The 20859-nt window shown below is 42.8% G+C and overlaps 1 protein-coding gene across 3 annotated transcripts in view; it reads left to right on the forward strand.

The window, feature by feature from the left end:
* The first annotated feature begins 6190 nt into the window (after positions 1-6190).
* Positions 6191-20859, forward strand: part of kirrel3l (kirre like nephrin family adhesion molecule 3, like) — a 40486-nt gene continuing 25817 nt past the window's right edge. For 2 of the 3 annotated variants that reach the window (XM_037274289.1, XM_037274290.1), the window contains exon 1: positions 6191-6291. In XM_037274289.1, the coding sequence (XP_037130184.1) occupies positions 6225-6291 (67 nt within the window). In that variant the 5' untranslated portion in view covers positions 6191-6224. Of the gene's footprint in view, positions 6292-14518; positions 15044-20859 lie in introns of those variants that run through there. The other variant, XM_037274291.1, reaches the window with a different exon arrangement.

The following is a 20859-nucleotide window of genomic DNA, read 5'->3' on the forward strand; positions in this document are numbered from 1 at the left end:
TATTGCTCACAACAGCAATAGCGTGGGCAGCCGAGGTCACCTCATAATAACCTCTCATCCTTTTAACAAAAAGCAACAAGGCCTTCAAATTTTTTCTTAAATCTTACCGCCATCTGAGCAATCCAAGTGAAAATAACTACGAACCAAATATGCAAAGAGCCTGAAGCGCGATCGAGAGCATCAGTGAACAATAAGAAAGGCAACACCAGCTGACATTTTCAGGTCAGCGTCACTTCGCTCTTCATCTCCGGCTTTGTCTCAACTAGTTTTGATTAGCCGCGGTGGATTGCAAGGGCCCACGTTCAAAACTGCTCGTCGGCCCAGCTAATTAGGAGCGACAAACAAAGCAAAAAAAAAAAAATATCAACAACACTGGCCTCTATGCAGTCTTTTGAAGGAACTGAGCAGTACAAACGTGTCACTGCCAACTAGCTGCCCCACACCAACCCCGTCGGGTTGTGGTTCCTTTGAGTCGGCGGACAAGGAGGAGGTGGACAGTGCCATCAAACACATGTCATCTTCCTCGATTGGGCAGGGAACAGAGGTGACCCAGGGTACTGTACTGTGTTTGTGTGTGCGTCATGAGCTGATGGGAACAGATAAGAGGGAGACGGAAAAGACAGCCACCCACCGCAGGCCTGTCAAACATGGACACTGGGGACATCAGTGTTGAACTTCTGCAAGCCGTTACTATCCTGTGTATAACCTGTACTGAGTTTCCCAAGAACTCCAAAGATGCCTTCAGTTGATCAAATATTTATTTGATATGCAAATTATAGTCCATTAAAGTAGGCTCAATGTTCATAAGTGATGATTTAAACTATTTAAATCGTATAACATAAGAGGATCTTTTGGATCTTGTTACTGGTGTGGTGATTGTTTTATGAAGTAAAAACAGATTTATGCAAATATCTTACCTTGATTAAATGCTAAAATAGATCCGTTCATTATCATAAATATTCTTGAGAGGTAAGACGGAGGATTTGGACAATTTTAATATAATGGGTTAGGGTTACCCGATTCCTAAAATATTGACGACTATTTTGATAATTGATTATTTGTCGATTAATCGATTAATTTTTGCAGCTCAATACAGCACTCTAGTAAAAGGATTATTTTTAGATTATAATGCCACAGACCGAATTAGTGAAGGATGTTTACTGAAGTTTAGCTACAATTTTTTTTTTTAATCTGACAAATACGTTATTACTGTAACTTCTATTACAATTCCAAAACAAACCCGTCATGGATTTATTTTGCTTTAAGTGTGCTGCGAACCCAAGACAGGGACGAGAACAGCTTTCCCATAACGCACAAATATTACATTTCAGTTAGATGTTCATCATGAATGATAACGGTAATCCACCGTGTTGATGTTTGACCTCTGACATTTGGAGGCATACTTTTCCACAAAGTTTGGTTCTCTAATTACATTCTTGGCCCTCAAACTGTACACACAAGAAACTTTGTGCCCTCTGTATATAATATTGGGAATTAAACGCCCTTCATTCTCACCTCACGATTTGTTATAAACAATTATGTAGCCTAGTGAAAAGAATTGTGACCGCTGGGTGCAGATATACCGCATTCATTTGGACAGTAACATCAGCCGCAGCAGAAAAATCAATCTGTTATCCTGAAACGTGTGTGGTTATTGACAAGAGTCTATATTTATTTTTTACCACCTACCCTGTTATACTACAACTTAAGTCGGGTTCGTAGTTTTTTGGGTGGATTTGGAATGATGCAGTACAAACATTGCACCTCTAACTTTTTTTTTTTTTTAGTGAGTTGGTTTTTGTGGGAAAAAAGTGAAAAAGGACTTCTTGTATTTAATTTTGGTTTCTCATTTTTGTTTGCTTCAAACCCATTGATGGTGGAAAATGTATGATAAAAAAATTTAATAAAAATATTTTACACCTATGCAAATATAATAATAATAATAATATCTAAAAGATATTGCGATCTGCATATGAACATAAACTAACCTGGGAAAGAATGACTTAAAACATTTTTTTAGTCATTAAAACAAAACAAAACTCAAACCACAAAGGCATTCTGGAGAGCACAGACCTCAGCCAGGTTGCAAGACTGTTGTCTGCATATTAACACGCAAGGTTGCTCGTAAATAACCGCTTAAAACAAATATCTATTCACAAAATGAAATGTAAGTGCAAGTCTATTCATCAAGAAAAATAATATGAAGCTGTTCTGCCAAGGGGAATTATGAAATAAGCAAACACTATTTGCAACAAAAGCCAATTAAGACACCACAAATGCAAATGTGGAGTGAAAATATCATCCAATTAAATACAATACAAATGTTTCTAGTGCATTTTTGAGGCAAGTTTCCCCAAAAAGCCAAATCACCCCCAAAATCGAAATCTAGCACCACAATTTTTTTTGACAGCAGAGACAAGAGAACATACATGCCCTCCAAAAACAATTTAATGGGTTCTTGCTGTGCACACGCAGCAACTATCCACAAAGTTACCTGGAAGTCACCAGTACAGTTTTTGCATAATCCTGCTGACTAACACACAATCCAACCAAGTAATGGGTGACAACAATACCTCTCACCGTCACGCTTTTAATTAAAACCTCACTTGTATAATCTGCCAAACTGCAAATCTGTCATAATGTGGTTATCCATCCAATCATTTTCCACCGTAAATTATTTTTAGGGTCACAGGTGAGCTATCTTTCGCAAGATATATACATCACGGCTACTGTAAAGACAAAACTAACATTCACACTCGGGTGCACACCCAAGGCCAATTTCTCGTCTTCAATTAACCTAACATGCATGTTTTCTAGGCGCAAAATTGCAGTACCTTGAGAAATGCTAATATGTTTATCGTTATGAATCTCCATTGGAACGTGACCTTGTTTGGGTTCATGTAAAATGCTATTTACATGGCAGCGTCTGACTGCAGGTGTTGCTTTAATTGAATTAATATTGGACTCTTGCTATCCATGTAAACATAGCCAGCCAAGCATCAAGGGAAGCGCAACTCATTGGCCCAGCAGAAGCTAAATAGCTCTCGGCGAGGCATGATTTCATTGAGGCTTTAATAGAAGTGCTAATGGCTGCTGACAGACACGCTCACACCCTGCCCACCACGCTGTGTCTTATTGTTTTCCCCAACCAATCTCTGACTTTACCCCAGAGTGATTTCATCTGACCTTTATCGGAGTTCAATCCACACAGACCCGTATAGCACAGGTGTCAAACTCAAGGCCCGGGGGCCAGATACGGCCCGCCACATCATTTTACGTAGCCCGCGAAGACAAATTGTGCATCAAATTTGTGTGTCATGACTAGAATTGCAAATTGTCTTCACTTTTAATATCTTTATTTTTTATGTTTGACCAGTTTTTACTCCTCTGATTTGAAAACAAGTTGTCAGTTTGTTTTGTAGCTTTTACTGTATATAATATGAGGTGCTCATACATTTATTTGGGTTGACAGTCATAATAAGCTATGACTACAATGCGGCCCGCGAAAAAAATGACTTTGACACCCCTGCCGTATAGGATTAATGAGGATCGCAGAATCAGGTGAATTTGTGTGGTGTACTTTCCAACGTAATCCACAGAGTATACATTTATCTATCTGTTATCTCTGCACCAAGTGTGTTTTAAAACAAATGTTCATCCACACTCGCTTTCAGTCACGTACTGTTATGTTTCGCGCCATCCGCGGAAGAACGCAACCAATCATTCCATGCGTCCGTATGTACACAAACACGCTACCAAACACGGACATGCGGTGTCACGCACACCCGTACGAAAGTGTTTGTTTATATCGCTCGTACCCTGTTTGAGCCGCAGCTTGGCCAGCCAACCATAATATTTGCCATGTGGCAGTCACAACACATTTGCTGGGCCCAGGTCTGCGCACATTGCGTTAACAGGTTTCAGCTGCAGTGAGGGCATGTCAACCCAAGAGCGCACTAATCAATCATATTTCACTTCAAGCATGCATGGGCTCAACCTCAGCTTACCATTATCCCTCCCTCCCACTTTACACTTCCTCCTCCGCCTTAGCGTTTGTGTTTGTCTCCTGAGCACAAAGTGCGGCAAAACCTTAATGAAGCCAACAGGCTGCTCACATGGAGAATAATGAGCAGGTTTCGGTTGAGAAGGAACCACAATTTCTACTTTCCATTAAGGCACTTGGGTTACAATAATGAATAGTACCGTCGGGATGTGTGTTAAATATACCGTGATTAAAAGGTCAACCCAGCTGCATATTTAGACCTACGTGCAGAGATGCGTGGTTTGTATTATCGATGACTTGATGCTAAAAGGTTCTTCCCACGTAAAGAATGTTGGGAAAGCCAGCGAAATTAAGTTCATGTAAACATTTTCCGACTTTCATCTGTTCAGGATAAATGACCGTATCCCCCCCGCCCTGCAGAAGCCCTAAGGGCAACATCTTCACTGATATCAATCAGCGAGCAGTCAAGATTTCAAGTGATTGTCTATCAGCGGAACTAATCTATTTCGTTCTTTGAAAGGGCCCCTTTTTTCAATTTAAATAGTGCGTCTACCTAATTTGACCAAGACCTGTTTCAATACAGGGCGAATTATGTGGAACGGCTGTACCCTTCAGGCAGGTATGATCCCCCCCCCCGTTTCGCAAATGGGCTCCAGATTTAAAAGTCACTTGGAATGAACGTCGGAGCCAAAGCATGAAATAATAAAACTAATATTTACATAAGGTCCCCCCCAACCCCTCTTGTCTTTTTTTCCCCCCACTCGGGTCTGATAATGCTCTCATTCAGGTAATCCGTGCACTTTAGAAAACGCAGCGTGGCTTTACAACAATAAGTGCAAAAGATAATGAAGTGGCAGGGCTAATTGGGCAACGTTATTCCACAAGTGAGTGTGGCAAGGGCAACATCAACTAGCTCTCAATAAGCGCTTTCCAAAAAACACTTGGAGTCATTGTGACGATTTGACCTTCCAGAGCAAGTAGCAGGGAACGTTTGCCGTACTTGACGACGTGATGGAAGCAGGGAAGAAAATACAATCAGGATGTAGTGGAAGGAAGTGAGTGACTAAGAATAGATATAGGAAGATGATGTAGACCAACAAATACGCAGGCTAGCTGCTCTAAATCGGGTCTTTTTAGAAAATGAGTTCATTATTTACTCAGCCCTGCTAGTTGGATGTGCAAATGTTGGATTATATTTGGATTTTTGCTATTTAACAGAAGATCAACTTTTACAACTTAAGTAAGAGACAGAAAATTCAGCTCTGATGGGACTTTACAATAAAAATTCCCATTTTGAGTTTACAGTCTCAAGATAACATTTTCCAGTTAGCCCAATTTTACTGCAACACAACAATATATATAAGCTGTATATCACACAATGTTCCGCCTGCTTCACAGGGCGAGGTCAGGAAGACTCACAGGAAGTGTGCAAATCACAACTCCTTTTCAAATCAAAACAACCTTTTCCTTTTCCTCATCCTCAAACACAAGCTGTTCGGCTGCCCCTGTCTCCCAAGATGTCCCAAGTAACAGATGCTTTTCCTGAGCCTCTTGACAAGAGATGAGGGAATGAGGCCACAGAAGCCACTCTGCCAGATGTGACTAAACAAACTCTTGTTTGCTGTGATTTTTTTATTTTTGTGCTGATGATACATACCTTGAAACCCGAGTAGTTACGTTTTTATTAGCATCTGAAGCTATAGAAGTACCCACAAGATGCTAATTCAAATTTAGTTTTGTGCTGAAGATACATATCTTGAAAACCGAGCAGTTACGTTCTTATTAGGATCTGAAGCTATAGAAGTAGCCGCAAGATGCTAATTCTGGTTTAAAGCGGAATAGAGCGAGCAGACGGCTTATTTTGAGGGACATAACGGGATATGTTGACCCCCCAAAAGACAGCTGAGATACACTTGTAGATCTTTCTCCCTGTCGTTAGCCTGAACAGAAGGGAGCATTGTATGGTTGTCTTCTTTGGGTGGCAGCTGGGTGAGCAAAGTACACGTACGCAATTTTGAACAAGTACAAGCAAACTCTTCTAATTTTGCAAATGAGGTCCACGAGGCACCACAGTGGGAGGTCGATTATTCAAGCGGTGTGTTTACATGTTTTTTTCTTCTTCCTGCCCTTCACAAATGCATTTTCTTTCCCAAAGAGAACCGACAAGACGAGATCCAGGAGAAAGATGAGCAGCGGGTATCGACGACAACAAGGAGGTCTAATGGATTCGTTCCACTTTATGGTTGGGCTCCAATTTCGGAAAAGCAGCACGGAAGATGACCGCAAATGTGAGTGCTTATGATAATCAGGAGAAAAGTATGATACATATTAATGGTTACACTGAAAGGAATGTGGTATTGATTTAGAGCATGTGGGTATTATCTTGCAGGCTTTTTAGCTGTATGCTATATTCTGTGTGTATCTTTGCGGTACTTGCGGAGGTACGTTGACTAAGCGTGCCAAAGCCATTCCAGATGTTACGTTTGACATCATGTCATCTCTACTTAGTCGAGCTGAGGAGCAAGTCTATTTGGATCTAATGCCCCTCAAACAAGGCGGTTATTTGGAAGGATATTTGGCAGCATCAGTACACTTTGATCCCCCACCGCTGACCTTTTATAAACCCAACATGACGTGTACCTTTTGAGCGGAGACAATTTGACAAATAAGTGATGACCGTTCACATTTTTAATTTAGTAGCCGGATGAAATATTAATCACAAAACCTTGATTTATATTTGAAAAAAGAAGTCCCATCGTTACCATCCTCGGTCTTCCTCTCTGTCATCCATCTCTTTGGCTTGCTCTGCTGATCTTTAACAACCCCCCCCCCCCTCCCTCCCTCCCTCCTTCCTGGCCCATAACTAATCCTTATGCCTCTCACATAAACTGCAGGTCTGGCACTATGCTGCCCAGTCACATGACATAAAGAGTGTGAGAGTGGCGCCAGACAACGCTCTCCTGTTTCTGCCTCTCATTTGGGATTTCCTCCATTGTATTTTACTGTCATTCCATAGTCAGCATAAGAAGCCCTGAAAGGTAGATAACTATTAATAGAGTTTGCAGAGCGCTGCAGTCATATGGATGGCCCGGGCAGTGCTGTGACTAAGTAGAACTGATGTCTCCAGTGACAAGTGCTCGTGTTGCTGTCATCCAGGACGTGCACACGCTCTGCATATATTAGAGTGCTGCCCTGCACGGCCCACCCCTTACCAAGCCCCTGTTTTTGGATGGCACCACAGCTGTCCCAAAGTGAATCCCAAATGAGAGGATCTGTCAGGGTTTGTTTGCCGCGGGCCTTGATTTGATGCTATTACCGCTTAGATGGAGAGATGGGCTCAGGCTGTCGGAGATGAGAGCTGCTGGTGGACACTCGCCTCGGGCCTGGCCTGGTGCTAGCGAAAACACTTTTTGAACAAACAAAGAGCTGAAATCAATTTGTTTGTTGTTGAAGGGGGTTGCGGATCTGTGCCGAAGAACAACCCTGATTTTTCAGCGCGCTCTGTGTTTGCTTTACGGGAGCTGTCCTCCCTGCAGGCAGATGTTCTTCATTCATATGTGTACAGATGTGTATGTAAATAAGACATGATTTCTGCTGCTGGGTGGCTGACTCTCAAGGCATAAGAATCAATTTCCATTCGGCTCCTTTTGAACTTTAAAAGGGACATATTGCATTTTTTACGGACAAATAGTTGGGTCTCTGACCTATCGAATGTGAAATTAAACAACAGGGAAAATTGTAAATCTTACATTTGCAAATTGCCTATTTCTCAAAGTGTGTTTGTGAGTAAGTTTTTCTGCACATCTGCCCTGATGTTACATAGCAAGGGGGCTCATTTGCATAATAACCGCCTCAATGCTTTGTTGCAACATTACCTGCACCTGTCCAATATACTTTTGTCAGCTATGTACCATGAGCAGGTTTTGAAAGTACAGAATACTTTTTGTGTCGCCTATACTACAAGTATGACAGGATTGTGGCCACAAAGCATGTTAGCTGTGGTTCCTTCGCTACCTGAACCAGATTGGAAAATATTCCCCGCTGTCACTCTTATGGTGTGGGCGCTTTTTTTTTTTTTTTACTGTATCACCAGAAGCAAGTCTTTCTTCTCTGTAGCAACTATCAGCTGTACTGACAGCTGACCCAATGCGGAGGTGTGCAGGCAAGTCAACCAGAACAATAACAAAACTGGAGTCAGAGAGAAAGAGGGGGAGGGAAGAACAGACCCTAATAATGGCCAGGCCGTGGCTTGACATGCTATGAAAAGCGACAGTGGACGAGTCATTCATTATTTATATCAGCGCAGAGCTGCATCAGATCACGGCACGAAACAAGCAGCCAGTCAGTCGTGGGCCGGCCATGTGATTGAAAGTGAACTGTGTGATGGGAGGAGGATGTGAGGGAAGATGGGGTCGCATTTGGACTTTCCACCTGAGACCGTGTCCCTAAGGTCAATTTTGAAGCCACTTGGTATCATATATCATATATTTAATTCAAAGAACGAAAAAAAGACTAACACGCAAAGCAATACGGCATAGACGGGGCAAACGGAATTAGCATTGAACGTCATTCTGAATTTTTAAACCATTGCTACTTTGGTGCAGCAAACTAAGAGAGCATAAAACAAAACCCACAAGCAGATAAATCCATGTTATGTTATGTGCTGTCCTGGAAAAAAAATAAATTAACAACAGCTCAAAATTCTGCAGTTTAGTAGCAGCACCAACAATGAACTCCGATATAACGACGGTTCATTGTAGTTTGTGCGAGACAATGCACGTTTTTATACAAGAAATCAGCACTCAACTGAGACATTCATCAGTGAGTGGCAGAATCGCTGATCCGCAGTGACTAATCTATAGGTATGGATTAGCCGAGGTGTTCAATACTTTTGTTCAGTCGACTGGATCGCCATCATTGCCGCAGATATTTATCTTAGCAGAGTGAGTGAGTGAACGCGCTTGGAATGTGACGGACTCCATCAGGGCATTTCTGGCACACTGGAACGTGCATGACATCAGGAACAGATGTTGCACATGGCGAGGCCCATCAAGGGACAACAATTCTGCATCAGCGCATGAATATTTTAGTCATCTTACTGCTGTACTTATCAGCAAAGACACAGCTCGCCTTGCCGTGGAACTAGTCAATCAGAGTTTACATTCTGGGTAGGGCTGTAATTACTACTTGAATGAGTGACGCCAAAGTGTCCTCATGAGAATGTTGGAGAAAATTAGACAAACATTAAAGTACTACATCTTGAACGGAATGTCAATCTAGTAACAACACACTCCATGAACATGAAACATGTTAAAATGTTTCTATCAAAAATTTGATTTTTTTTCTGGAGGGGGTATTAAAAATTTATATTTTGCCGTCATCGTAGAACGCTCAGGGTTTCGGTTCTTTTTTTTTTTAAATCCATCTAAATTCAAAGGGACTTTTAACTCTTTTTTTTTTTTTTTTTTTTGCGTCTCATGCATGGTCTGAGAATCAATTTATAGACCAAAGTGTGTCCTCTACTATAAATGGTGCTTTCAACCTCTTAGTATTAGGCTTTTATGGGCCTATTGGACTTTTTTTTTTTTTTTCCGGTTGACCTATTAGATCCCACACAGCCCATAATAGGTAAACAATCTGGCTCGGGGCAAACTGCAATAACGACACACAGTGATTTTTTTTGACGGTGTGGCACCAGGACATTTAATATGTGCAGGATACTTTATTTCCACTGCAAGTAAGGTTGCATACTCCTCGGTGTTCTCTTAAGTAGCATAACTTGTATATATGCTGTGATAAACAGAGAGACGTGTATATAAATATTTCAGAAGTAAAAATTCAGTCAGACTAACGCAATAATTCTATTTCTTCAAATGTCGTAAACAGTTTTGACTGTTGAAGTGCTTGCACACGCTACAATAATATCTTTGCAGTCTGCCCGTGGTATAAACACACGTAACGGGCACAGTAGGCTCTACTGTGAAGTCGGCCTCCTGGTCCGTTCCATATCGCCAGAGGAGTTTAGCGGCTACATTCCTGTAATCCACACGTCGTTCCGAGCGCCGCTTGAACCAAAAGCCTCCACCTCTCCTTGACCCCCCGAGGAAAAGAATCCCTCCACTCCATCCCCTGGGAGACTTTCATTACAGACGAAAACAGAATCCATGGGTGGGGAGAGTCACATCCTGATATTAGGGCAGAGGACATGGATTTGATATGAGGCTGAAAAAATTCCGATGGACTTACAGAGTGAACCGCGGGTCCAGGTTGAGCTTTAATGGCCCTCCTCTGCTCGTCAATCACACGTGGAGAAAATGCACAATTGCAGATTTCAAGGCAGGGGTTGACGTCATATTAGTGGAACGGAGGGAGAGAGCGAGTGGTTTTGAATTGCGAGGGGGGATAGCACCTCCAGGAAAAAAAGGTGTATATGTCTGCGTGAGTTACGAGCTCGTAGCAGCGCTTAGAGTTACGGGTGACACGGATCCGCTCAACATTCAATATCACAATTACAGTAAAAGCCGGTGTAATCTTTCTCATATGGGCAGCGGTATAAACCCCGGGGACCCAAAATGGACTCGCACGTGTCCATCAATCTTGCAGGTTACAGTTTGAATAGAACCATACGGTGAGGAATTTACGATATACAGTCGCTCTAAAGTTCATGAGATGCTCCCAAGTCATTTTTGACAGGCACCTGGAGAGAGGTGATTTTTTTTTCTTGCATGCCTGAACGTGTGTGATCTGGTTCGGAGTGGTGTGCGACACAAATATACAGCAGTGAGTTGAGTTGAGTTGAATTCCCCCTTGAGGAATTGTAATGAGGTCGCTGATGGTGTATCCTCGCAATGTTGTCGACCGCCCTATTATGACCATTTTAAGACCAGAAAGTAAAAATCTGAAAAAGAGACAATTACCGTAATTTTCGGACTATAAGTCGCACCGGAGTATAAGTCGCACCAGCCATAAAATGCCCAAAAAAGTGAAAAAAAACATATGTATGTATATAAGTCGCTCCTGAGTATAAGTCGCCCCCCCACCCAAACTATGAAAAAAACCGCGACTTATAGTCCGAAAATTACGGTAGTTTCAAGGAATATTGATGAATTGTGATATAAAGGTCTTTTTCAAAAATGATCATTAATTGTTTTTGAGGAAAGTTTATGTGTGCTTGATATTGATGACTATTCAAAACTCAAAAATTCATACTGGGATTGTTCTGAAAAGTGGTATCGATTTTTATTTAATTCAAATGTATCATACATAAAACTAAAGTGTTAATTATACAGAAAAAAAGGGGTTTTAAAAAACGTTTTTTACACATTAAATACAAATATAGAAAAAGTTAAATACAACTGAACTGTCATTGGGCAGCTATTCCTTTGCCAACCATTAGAGGGCGCCTGTGTAGCACTAGAATCGCTGTTCTAGCAAACAGGAAAAATATATGCCAGGGTTTTTCTTTTCTCAACAAAAGCACAGTTAATTGTCCAGAATGTAAAGAATGTGTCCAGATATGCGTGTTATGATTGAAAGTCATGCCGAATGCGCCCACCCAGCTCAAGGTTTTCAAACTAAACAAAACACATTCCTCGACTTGTGGCTCATTTTGTTTACTCATGAAAGAAAAATGTCTTCTTTACCTCGCCGAGATAACAAGGTTGATTTATTCAGTTTCATATTCGTGGAAAGCAAACACACGGCTACCCTCCACCTAATAACACCAAGGAGTTTGAGTTTAAAGCCCAGCGTGACGGACATCGTCTCTTTTAATTGACCCGGGGTCATCATAATATTTTGTTAAATTATTCTCATTTCCTTATGAATCCCATTTCCATATATTTCCGCCTCATGCCTTATTTATTACCTCCTTATGATTACCATGCAGACGACACCCAAACTGTCACTCCTTTCTCTCACTGAACAGTTTAGTAAATATCAAAGCCTATCTATTATTAATAACCCCACTGCTGAAAATCCCCTTTTTATTCATCAATTATTCACACAGTCTAAAGCTCGGGGAATATGGCCGCCCTCCATTTGATGCGGCGGCGGTGGCCAGCGTAATTAAGACTCACATCGGTGTGTATCATTTCCACCGTCCATCTGTGTGACATCATCCACGTCAATGCAATGCTGACAGACTCCACACAATGGCTGTGGCTTTTACGAGCACAGCACAACTGGTGGAGGCACCCCGTTGCTTTTTACAGCTCACCCAGCATCCCCGCACCCGTCATCCAGTCAATCATTGAGGGATTCACACACAAACACTAGACCCTACACACACACACGCGATTCGTTTCAATCTCCTACCTCCGAGCACCAACATGCGAACTGTGTGGCTTTGTGATGTTTGTAAAAATAGCATAATAGTGTGGATTCCTGCGCAAACACACACATGCAGCACTCGTCCATGTGCTCCCTCGCACTAACCTCAGTTGGCTTCCCGGCTGTGCAAGCTGTTTCTTCCATCAACATGTGTTTACTAGCAGGGGACCCTTATGTTTGCATTAGTGAGAGGCAATAAACAGAAAAAGGGCAGCCTTGGGGTCTTAAACCTACTGGATTTCTTTTTTTTTTTTTTTAAATGCTAATCATGATGTGGATTGCCCAAAAGGTGATAATTCGCCCCCCCAAAAAAAGACCACAGAGGTCACACTCCTGTGGCGTTTTCACCACCTGGTTGTGTTAACTGGCTGCATGTGTGTTGCCTGTCTCGTGCGAATTGGGGGGGGATGTGTCAACGCTAAATAAAGGTTGCCTTTCTGCTCCAAAACACACAAGTGAAAGATTATTGAAGGAAATGACTGCCAGGCCTATTATTTTTGGTTAATCAATAGATCTTTGAATAACTATGAAGCAGATGAAAGGGTGCGTCTATTAACAGCCACGGGCGCATTGTTTTCATCTCTCGCTAAAAGGCTTTCGCTTTTGTTCGAATATGATAACGGTTCTTTTCTCTTTGTATGAGCCCGACACATGACAACGGGTTCACTTGAGATCAAACTGCTCTTGGAATAAGGTCCATTTTGCATCCATGTGCAAAAAAATATGACTAAAAAAATAGTGAGTGAATAAATAAATAAATAAATAAATAACATCATTTTAATTGGTGTTGAGATGTCATTGAATGTGATGTTTGGTCGCCACAGATTCAATTCTGAGCTGAACTTTTGTTCTCCAAGTAAAAAAACAAACAAAACAAAAAAACAATAGAAGTAACTTACACTGAAAAAATGACCAAAAAATACGGGTAATGTAAAAAAAATGACCGCAACAGTTTGTCACTGGAACAGATTATTCCCATTCTACTACAATCCAAAGGGAAAATATAGTTTGGAATCTGAACTGTACTATTAAAAGTTTGACGTTGTCTTTTATAACATCATCATCTCAAGTGCAAGAGGTGTTTCTAATAATTTTGCAAAGGAAGACAAGAGCCATCTCTGAGTATGATCCAGTGCTGTTCGACACCACTGCAAACTACAACAACCGTAAATTAAATTTCCCAATTGAGGGATTAGGACAATAAATTGAGTTCAATTAAAGAGCATTATTATCTTTGTAAAGGCAGCATTCGGAGATCCCATTCTTACCTCTGGCTTAATCCCATTAGAGTTGTTGTGTTGGAAGAAACTATTTTCATCTGGAAAGACGGATGCTTTTTGTATGATTGCATTTACAGTTCTGTGGTTGACAGTTTGAATCCAGGCTTGGTCCAACATTGCTTTGTGGAGTTTGTTAGTTGTCTATAAATTGTCGATGAGTGAGGATAGAAAATGGCTGGATGGAAATAAAGGGTTGGATTAATTGATTGACTGAATGGTTGATGAGTGGTGACATTGTGACTGGTTTGAAGTTGCTGGTTTGAGAATTCAAATGAGGAAAGGAGACAAAATGCCAGTCGTCTTTTAAGATCAATGGTGAGAAGTGACAAAGTATAAATACTTTGTTATTGGGTTTCTTTTTTCCCCGCCCAAGTATTGTGACCTTTTACGTGACCTCCCTACTGTATTTGAAAACAGATATCCTACTTTCAACTCATTACGTCAATGGCTATTGATTAATTGATGATAAGGAGGAAACGCAGTGACATGTGGGAGTTTGAACTTCATCACTTCTGTAAGAAAGAGGAAAATTATAGGAGGCTTTTTTTGCCCCATTTTGCCGAGTCATCGAAAACCGTCTGATAGTAAAACTTAATATCCTATCACATTTCATTCCCGGCATTGAATCAGTGCTTGTGAGACTTTCTTTCCACGTCTATCTGCAGCTTCACGTTACTTAACGTCAGTATTTGCCACCTCTGATTATGACCGTGGCCGTTAACGTCTGGGCGTCTGCACAGCAAACTGTTTATTCAAGCACACATTTAACTCAGAATAACTGTTTGAAACGAAGCCCTCCCCTTGACGCCAGCCCAGCCAATAGGGGGCCCCAAGAGGTGGGGGTGGGAGGTTTGCCCACCCCCTTCCCACCGCCCCACCGGCGTGCGTGTGAGGCAGAGGGGCTCAACACACTCACAAATGTGGTGTAAGCCCCCAACAGAGTCAGTGCGCATCTCCCTTTGGCAAGTATAGCAGAGAGAAGTGTGCGTGTCCGCGAGAGCTACGTGGGTTCCATACATCACAGCAAGGCAGTCACTCACACGGAGGAGGGGGGAGGAGGAGGAAAGAGGAGAGAGGCAACTTCAGCCAGCTCCATCATCACAAGCGCCCAGACTCCAGGAGGAGGAGAGCGCACAGCAGTGAACAAGTGGACCGCGCTTCCAACCCGTGGCTTTTGATTCTTCAAAGTGGAAAGTTAGCAGGAGTAGCAAACATGCATCTGTGACTAGATTTCCACCAAGTGTTGGGACATATTCAGAGCGATTGCCCTCGAGTGGATCATATCACGGGAGTGCGTGCGTGCGAGTGAGTGAGTGAGTGAGTGGACCACAAGCAGCCCCGCACGAAACAGACGGCGTTTATCCGCGCGGCCACGGGGGAACAACTACAATGGTCGTGCTTTACCTCATCTTTTGCCTTATGGCCTCGGGTAAGCCCATTCTTTATCTTTTTGTTGTTTTCTTGGGTGATCTTAGTGCGCTTTAACGCGCGCTGCGTCAAGGCAGCCGGTGCGGCGCCACGCTCCGCGCAGGACATCCACGCAAACGCTGCACCGCGTAATCTGTGGATTTACGCGTGCAGTTAGTTGCGTGATTGCATCAGTGGGTACCACACTGAGTGGATTCCCGGCGCTTTGCTGGGGAATTCTTGGCCAGGCTTAATTTTGCGGGGTAGCGCGTGGAGATGCGGAGACGCGGAGGGGAAAGTTGATCAGAAAAATTGTGTATCATCAAACTGAATGCGCAAGGGGATTAAAACACACACACGTCGATAAAGATAACTATTCAAATGTGGAATAGTACAAATGCCTTGCCGCTTTCTGGCGTGCGTAAATTTAGTTTTTCTCTTATGGCTGTGTGTGTGTGTGGGGGGGGGGGGGGGGGGGGGGGGTTAGGGTTAGGGTTGAAGTAAAAGGAGATATCACCTTGTAAAAGTAAGCTTACTTCCTCCTAAACTTTTTCCACGCATGATTTGGCTGCTCACTGACTGCTAATAACTTGCTTATAACTCGCATATGTCTTGATGCAAAAAATAGCCTGCTGTAATTAACACTGAGGGACTGTGACTTATCAGCATTGTGCCAGAGCTGTTAAAGAAAAGAAAAACACACACTCTCAGACACACACACGCGGAATGCATAAGTATACCTATTAATTTAACACCTTGAGGAGGAAAAAGAAATATGACTGACTCACAAGCCAGAATTTTAGGTTATTTAACAAATGGTATTGTTTGCTTAAAAGCCATTTGTTGGGGTCACCACGGTACCATTAACACCCCCCCCCCCCTCCTGCTCCACATGGTGTCGTCATTAGGGAGGGAGGGGGGGGGATCTGATGGGATGCCAGTAGACCTTTGCTCTCTAACAGACGTGCAACAGCTGGATAAGGAGAAATAGCGCGGTAGCCAGACAGTGGCAACCCCCCCCCCCCCCTTACCCCCCCTTTCTTCCAAATCCAGCACACATTCTTGCACATACACACGCACATCCGAATTATGAAAATGGTAGCAGCTGCCCCAATTAGAGTGTAAGACACCTCGGAGCACTTTTTTTTTAGGTTAAAGCTTTCACGCAAAGTCACTACGACTCTCATCTGTCAACTCCCACTACCTGTTTGTTGCAGAAAAACAAATATGGATTTAGTATGGACAAAAACATTTAGGCTACATTAGATCTTTTTTTCTCCTTGAATCTTTTTTTTTCGCACCTTTTATAAGGATGCAGATCATCCACTCCCACTTAATGGACGGTTGAGTCATCAATGAACATCTGGTTCGTACTTGAAAAATATTCACTATGGATTTTTTTTTTTTTATGCCACTGCTGGTCTTACTGATGGACGGATCATTGAAATCAGTGAGGTTTCTCACCATGCCATTTTGAAGCAGAAAACAGATCGGCCCAATCTTAGGCAAGTAGGCAAGATAAGTGACTGAGAAGGTGTTAAATCCCAATCCAAGGCGAGTCATGGAAAAGTGAGCGAAAAAGTGCAATTCGGTGCTGATTGAATTTCAATTGTCCATCACCATTTTTTTGCTCCATCACAATATGTCCATAGCACATGATTGTATACAGTCTTGTTCCCCACTCGCAATTTACTTTCCCGGAAAGTCGCCCTTTTTGTGCCCTGAGGAATTTGATTCCCCACTACATCAGTATTCTGAGTAATCTTCTGCGAGCGCTTCTTTGGAAACCTTTTTTTTTTTTTTTTGCTTTGGGAAGCTTGTGTCTCATCGGGCCGAGTTCAAAGGCTGAGTGCTGAGATTACAAGTTTCTCCTGCTTCCTCTTTAAGTCGTGTCCCAACTCCATGGTGCAATGCCGGGAGAAAAAAAAAAAGGACCGTATTCCCTCCCAGAAGTCTTTTTTGTTCCCTCACCAGCTTATTGGTGAACAGGTGACGACCGGTCATGGGAACATGCAATGTATCTGAATGAGGCAACACACACAAGTAAATTAGAAGCCACTACCGAGCATCATCTCCCCTCTTGGCCATTAAGTAGAGATTTGCCTCATGTGTGGTGCAGACATGTTTGTGGGCCCAGTGACAGGCTGGCCTCCCAAAGGGTGGCTTCGAGAATTTGTGCATATTTCATGAGCTATACTTCTTGGAATTCTTTTGCGGGTCATTGCGAGTGGTGGAGAGAGAGAAGAGTCTTTTTGCAGACATAAGGCTTAGATGTGTCACCAGTGTCTTAATGATTGCACACGGCGGGAAAACACTGGGGACAAGCGGCAGAGCGTCGTTAACCTTTTCCGCCTCTTGTCGAACACACTCACCCATCGTCCCTCTTAACCCCCCCCCCTATACCATCACCACCCGCCACTCATACACATTTTATTTCCTTGCGTTAGTGATAGAAAGTTTGTTGGCAAGGACTTGAGCCAACCAGCTTTGGACACGAGTTGCATAGTGCCGATCCAGCAGAATGTGCATACAGCTGACTCCTGGAGAGAAGTGTCTTGCATTATTTAAGAGACGCAGTCGTGGCTAAGATGCATTTTAGCTTACTTTGACTTCCTGTCTATCTGTGTATTGGTTTTTGCTGTTGCAGAGTTGTATTTAACATAGTACTTACATCAACTAGAAAATCTATCTATCATCTATCTATCCATCCATCAAGCACCTCAATTAAATTCACTGTGCCAATAATTAGACTTGGGCTATTTTCAGCCCCTAAATCATAGGTGTCAAACACAAGGCTCGAGGGCCAGATACGGCCCGCCACATCATTTTATGTGGCCCGCAAAGACAAATTGTGCATCAACTTCATGTGTCAATACTGAAATTACAAATTGCCTTTTCTCCAATTTGAATCTTTTTAAAATATTTGAACAGTTTTTACGCATCTCTGATTCCAAAACTAGTTATTGACAGACCGACCCTCCGAAGGAAACAATAACTAAGATGCGGCCCGCGATAAAAATCTGTTTGACACCCCTGCCCTGTTAAATGAAATGTTAAAGAAAAATTTTCTCGGTATATCAAAACTTCCAGCATTGCAAAGAGTCTGCCAAATACACTAAAAGAGGCTCAAAGATCAAAATGCGCCATTTTTTTCCATCAGACTGCATCTGTGCTCTCTATGAATATAGAGACCATGTTGTCTCCGAGTAGAGCTGACTATTTGAGGCACTAAGGCTTCTTCCAAGCGCCTTAATTTGCTCCCATTCCCTCTAAACACTCATTTTATGCAGGAGGCACGCGCAAACAAACAGTAATGAATGACCAAGCTGTTAAACAATGGCCCGCTGCTTTCTCCTCATCCTGTAGACACGGTGCACACATCTCATTGTGATCCTTCATAAACAGCCCTTACACGTGTGCAAAAAAGGAGAAAAGAAACAATGGCACTTCATAATGTGGCCTGCTTCTAATCAGCTTTGCCATTCGGGTAAACACAGATAAAGAACTTGGCAGTATGTCCCAATGCATTGTTATCAGCTGTTAGCAAATTAGCCCATCGTGTTGGCTGCTCTGACCCGACGGAGGAAGCCAGGTAGCTAAGTGTTGATGGCACTTGTCCTCTTCGGCGCACCCGTCCTCCTTTGTCTTCACTTTTTCCTTGCGCACATCCTCACCTTGTCTCCCTCTGGGCCAGTCGGCGTATCCGGGGAGGAAATGACAACAACAAAAAAAACGGGACAATGGAGACCGGGGCCGTGTCAGCTTCCTGCCTTTGCCTGGAGACATCTTCCCCGGCGACTCCACCTCGGGCTGGATCGTCAGCGGCGCGCGACACAAACTTGTTTACTCTTTCATTCTCCTTCACAAACAACGCAATGGAAAGATGGAGAGGACTGAGAATTGATTCTGCGCACGTCATTAAAACTGCACCACCAGGGATGAAGTCACGTTTATACAGTAGAAGATATTTTGAGGAGATGGATTGTGTTTAAATCCCATTCCTACACACACACACACACACACACACACACACACACACACACACACACACACACACACACAAACAATGTCACTTCTTGCTCAGGAGATTTATACCTTCAGCATACAATAGTAATAAAGTAAAGATTCATTTTTATCCTTAAATCAGGCAAGAGAAGAATTTCATAACTGCAGTCCATACACATACACACACACAAAATTGAAGCGTGTCTAGTGCCGCACCGCAATATGTGTTATCTTGTATTCCTTAACCTTGTATCAAACATAGCTCGGCTGTCGGATTATGAGGGAAAACAAGCTTAGGTAGAAATACCTTTACAGCTCTTTTTGTCCTGCAAAGAAAGGAAATGCATCAGGTTGCCATCTCCACACAGAAGATCCGCAATGATCTGCTCTGGGGCTGAAGACATCCGCTCATTCTCTGGAAATGACTCACCGTGAACTCACCGACGCATGTGCGCATGTAGTCAGTGGGGTCAAGGGCACACATATTGTGATGATAAGTTGACGTGAGTGCCAGGCATCTTCAGGGCTTTGTGCTCTTTCTGGAATGATTAGTCAAAGTCCAATTGTCTCATTAATGATTCTCCAAGAACTGGACATGTCATCTTCTTCTTCTCTTTGTGTCGTTTGTTGTTGTTAAGAACAGAATCTCACAGCAATAGTAATGGACAGGTTGGGCTGTATTGATTCAAAAGTTAATATGAAATAAAATTTGTGTCGTAGTTGAAATGCTTGACATTTACGGAGATTTATTTTAAGCCAAATGAAACATATTAGCTTGCTTTGGCTCAAAGTGGATCCTCGTCACCGGCAAAGACATAGCTCAAGGAAAGATCAACAGATCCTAGTACTTTACAAATAAATGTTCAAATGTTTTTTCAAGTTGCAGTCTAATTGTGAGGTTCAGCCATGGAAATCTTCTCCTCTTGTTGTACAAAGGGCTCAGATTGCCAGGAGCAATATTGTCTCGGTGACTCAAAGTTGAATCAAAATAGCCGTTTGGCAGAGTATCAGTCCCGGTTAGCGGTCCTATTGTCCATCTTGTGTTGTTGTAGAGAAACGGTCGAATGAATTCTCTTCGATTTGATTTTTTTTTTTCCCTGTACTACTGCTGATCCCCCTTCACCTGGAGAGGTCAGAGAAAAGCCAATTTGCTATCAAGTGAAGGATGTCAATCAAAGCTTATCGATCTGACTTTTAACTGCAACTTCCCCCAATGGCGAAACATGTTAATGTTATCGAGCTGTGTGGAAACATGAGAAGCGGCGTATGTGGGTGGCGGTTGAAGCGGGAGGAGGGAAAGGTGTCTCTCTCTCTCTTTCGCTCTCCCCTGCTGTCTTTTTGGCCACAAAAAAGCAATGTGCAAAGCGCCATGGGCTCACTATGGGAATAGGGGGTGGGAGATAGGCAGATAGAAAGAATGAGCAGGGGTCAAAGGGATTTACTGCCAGGAGCTGAACGTTTCAGGTAATGGATATGCTTGAATTGGTAAAGCAAACCTGCTGCTTTTCTTTCTTTTTGCCTTGGCGGGGGTGAAAGAAAACAAGCAGGGTGTAACTTACCACATGCTCTGAAAAGGGCATTTATGGAAAGTTGATATTCCAGCACCTGCGGCCCAAACATTGGCTCTCAGGTGTCTACTCGGGACATGTGCGAAGCGGCCGTGTGGGTAGAGACGTGGATGCGTACGGTGGGAGGCTTCTTCTGCCGCAGAAGCCGCAATAAGGAGACCAGTAAGTGCTTGCCAAGCTGGATGAGGTGAACTTAACACCCCTTGGTAGAACGAAGCAGTCCATTGTTCCAGCACGTTGCGCCCGTCTGACTGATGCATCCTAC

The sequence above is a fragment of the Syngnathus acus genome, chromosome 16, assembly GCF_901709675.1.
Source record: "Syngnathus acus chromosome 16, fSynAcu1.2, whole genome shotgun sequence".
In the NCBI taxonomy this organism is placed as follows: Eukaryota; Metazoa; Chordata; class Actinopteri; order Syngnathiformes; family Syngnathidae; genus Syngnathus; species Syngnathus acus.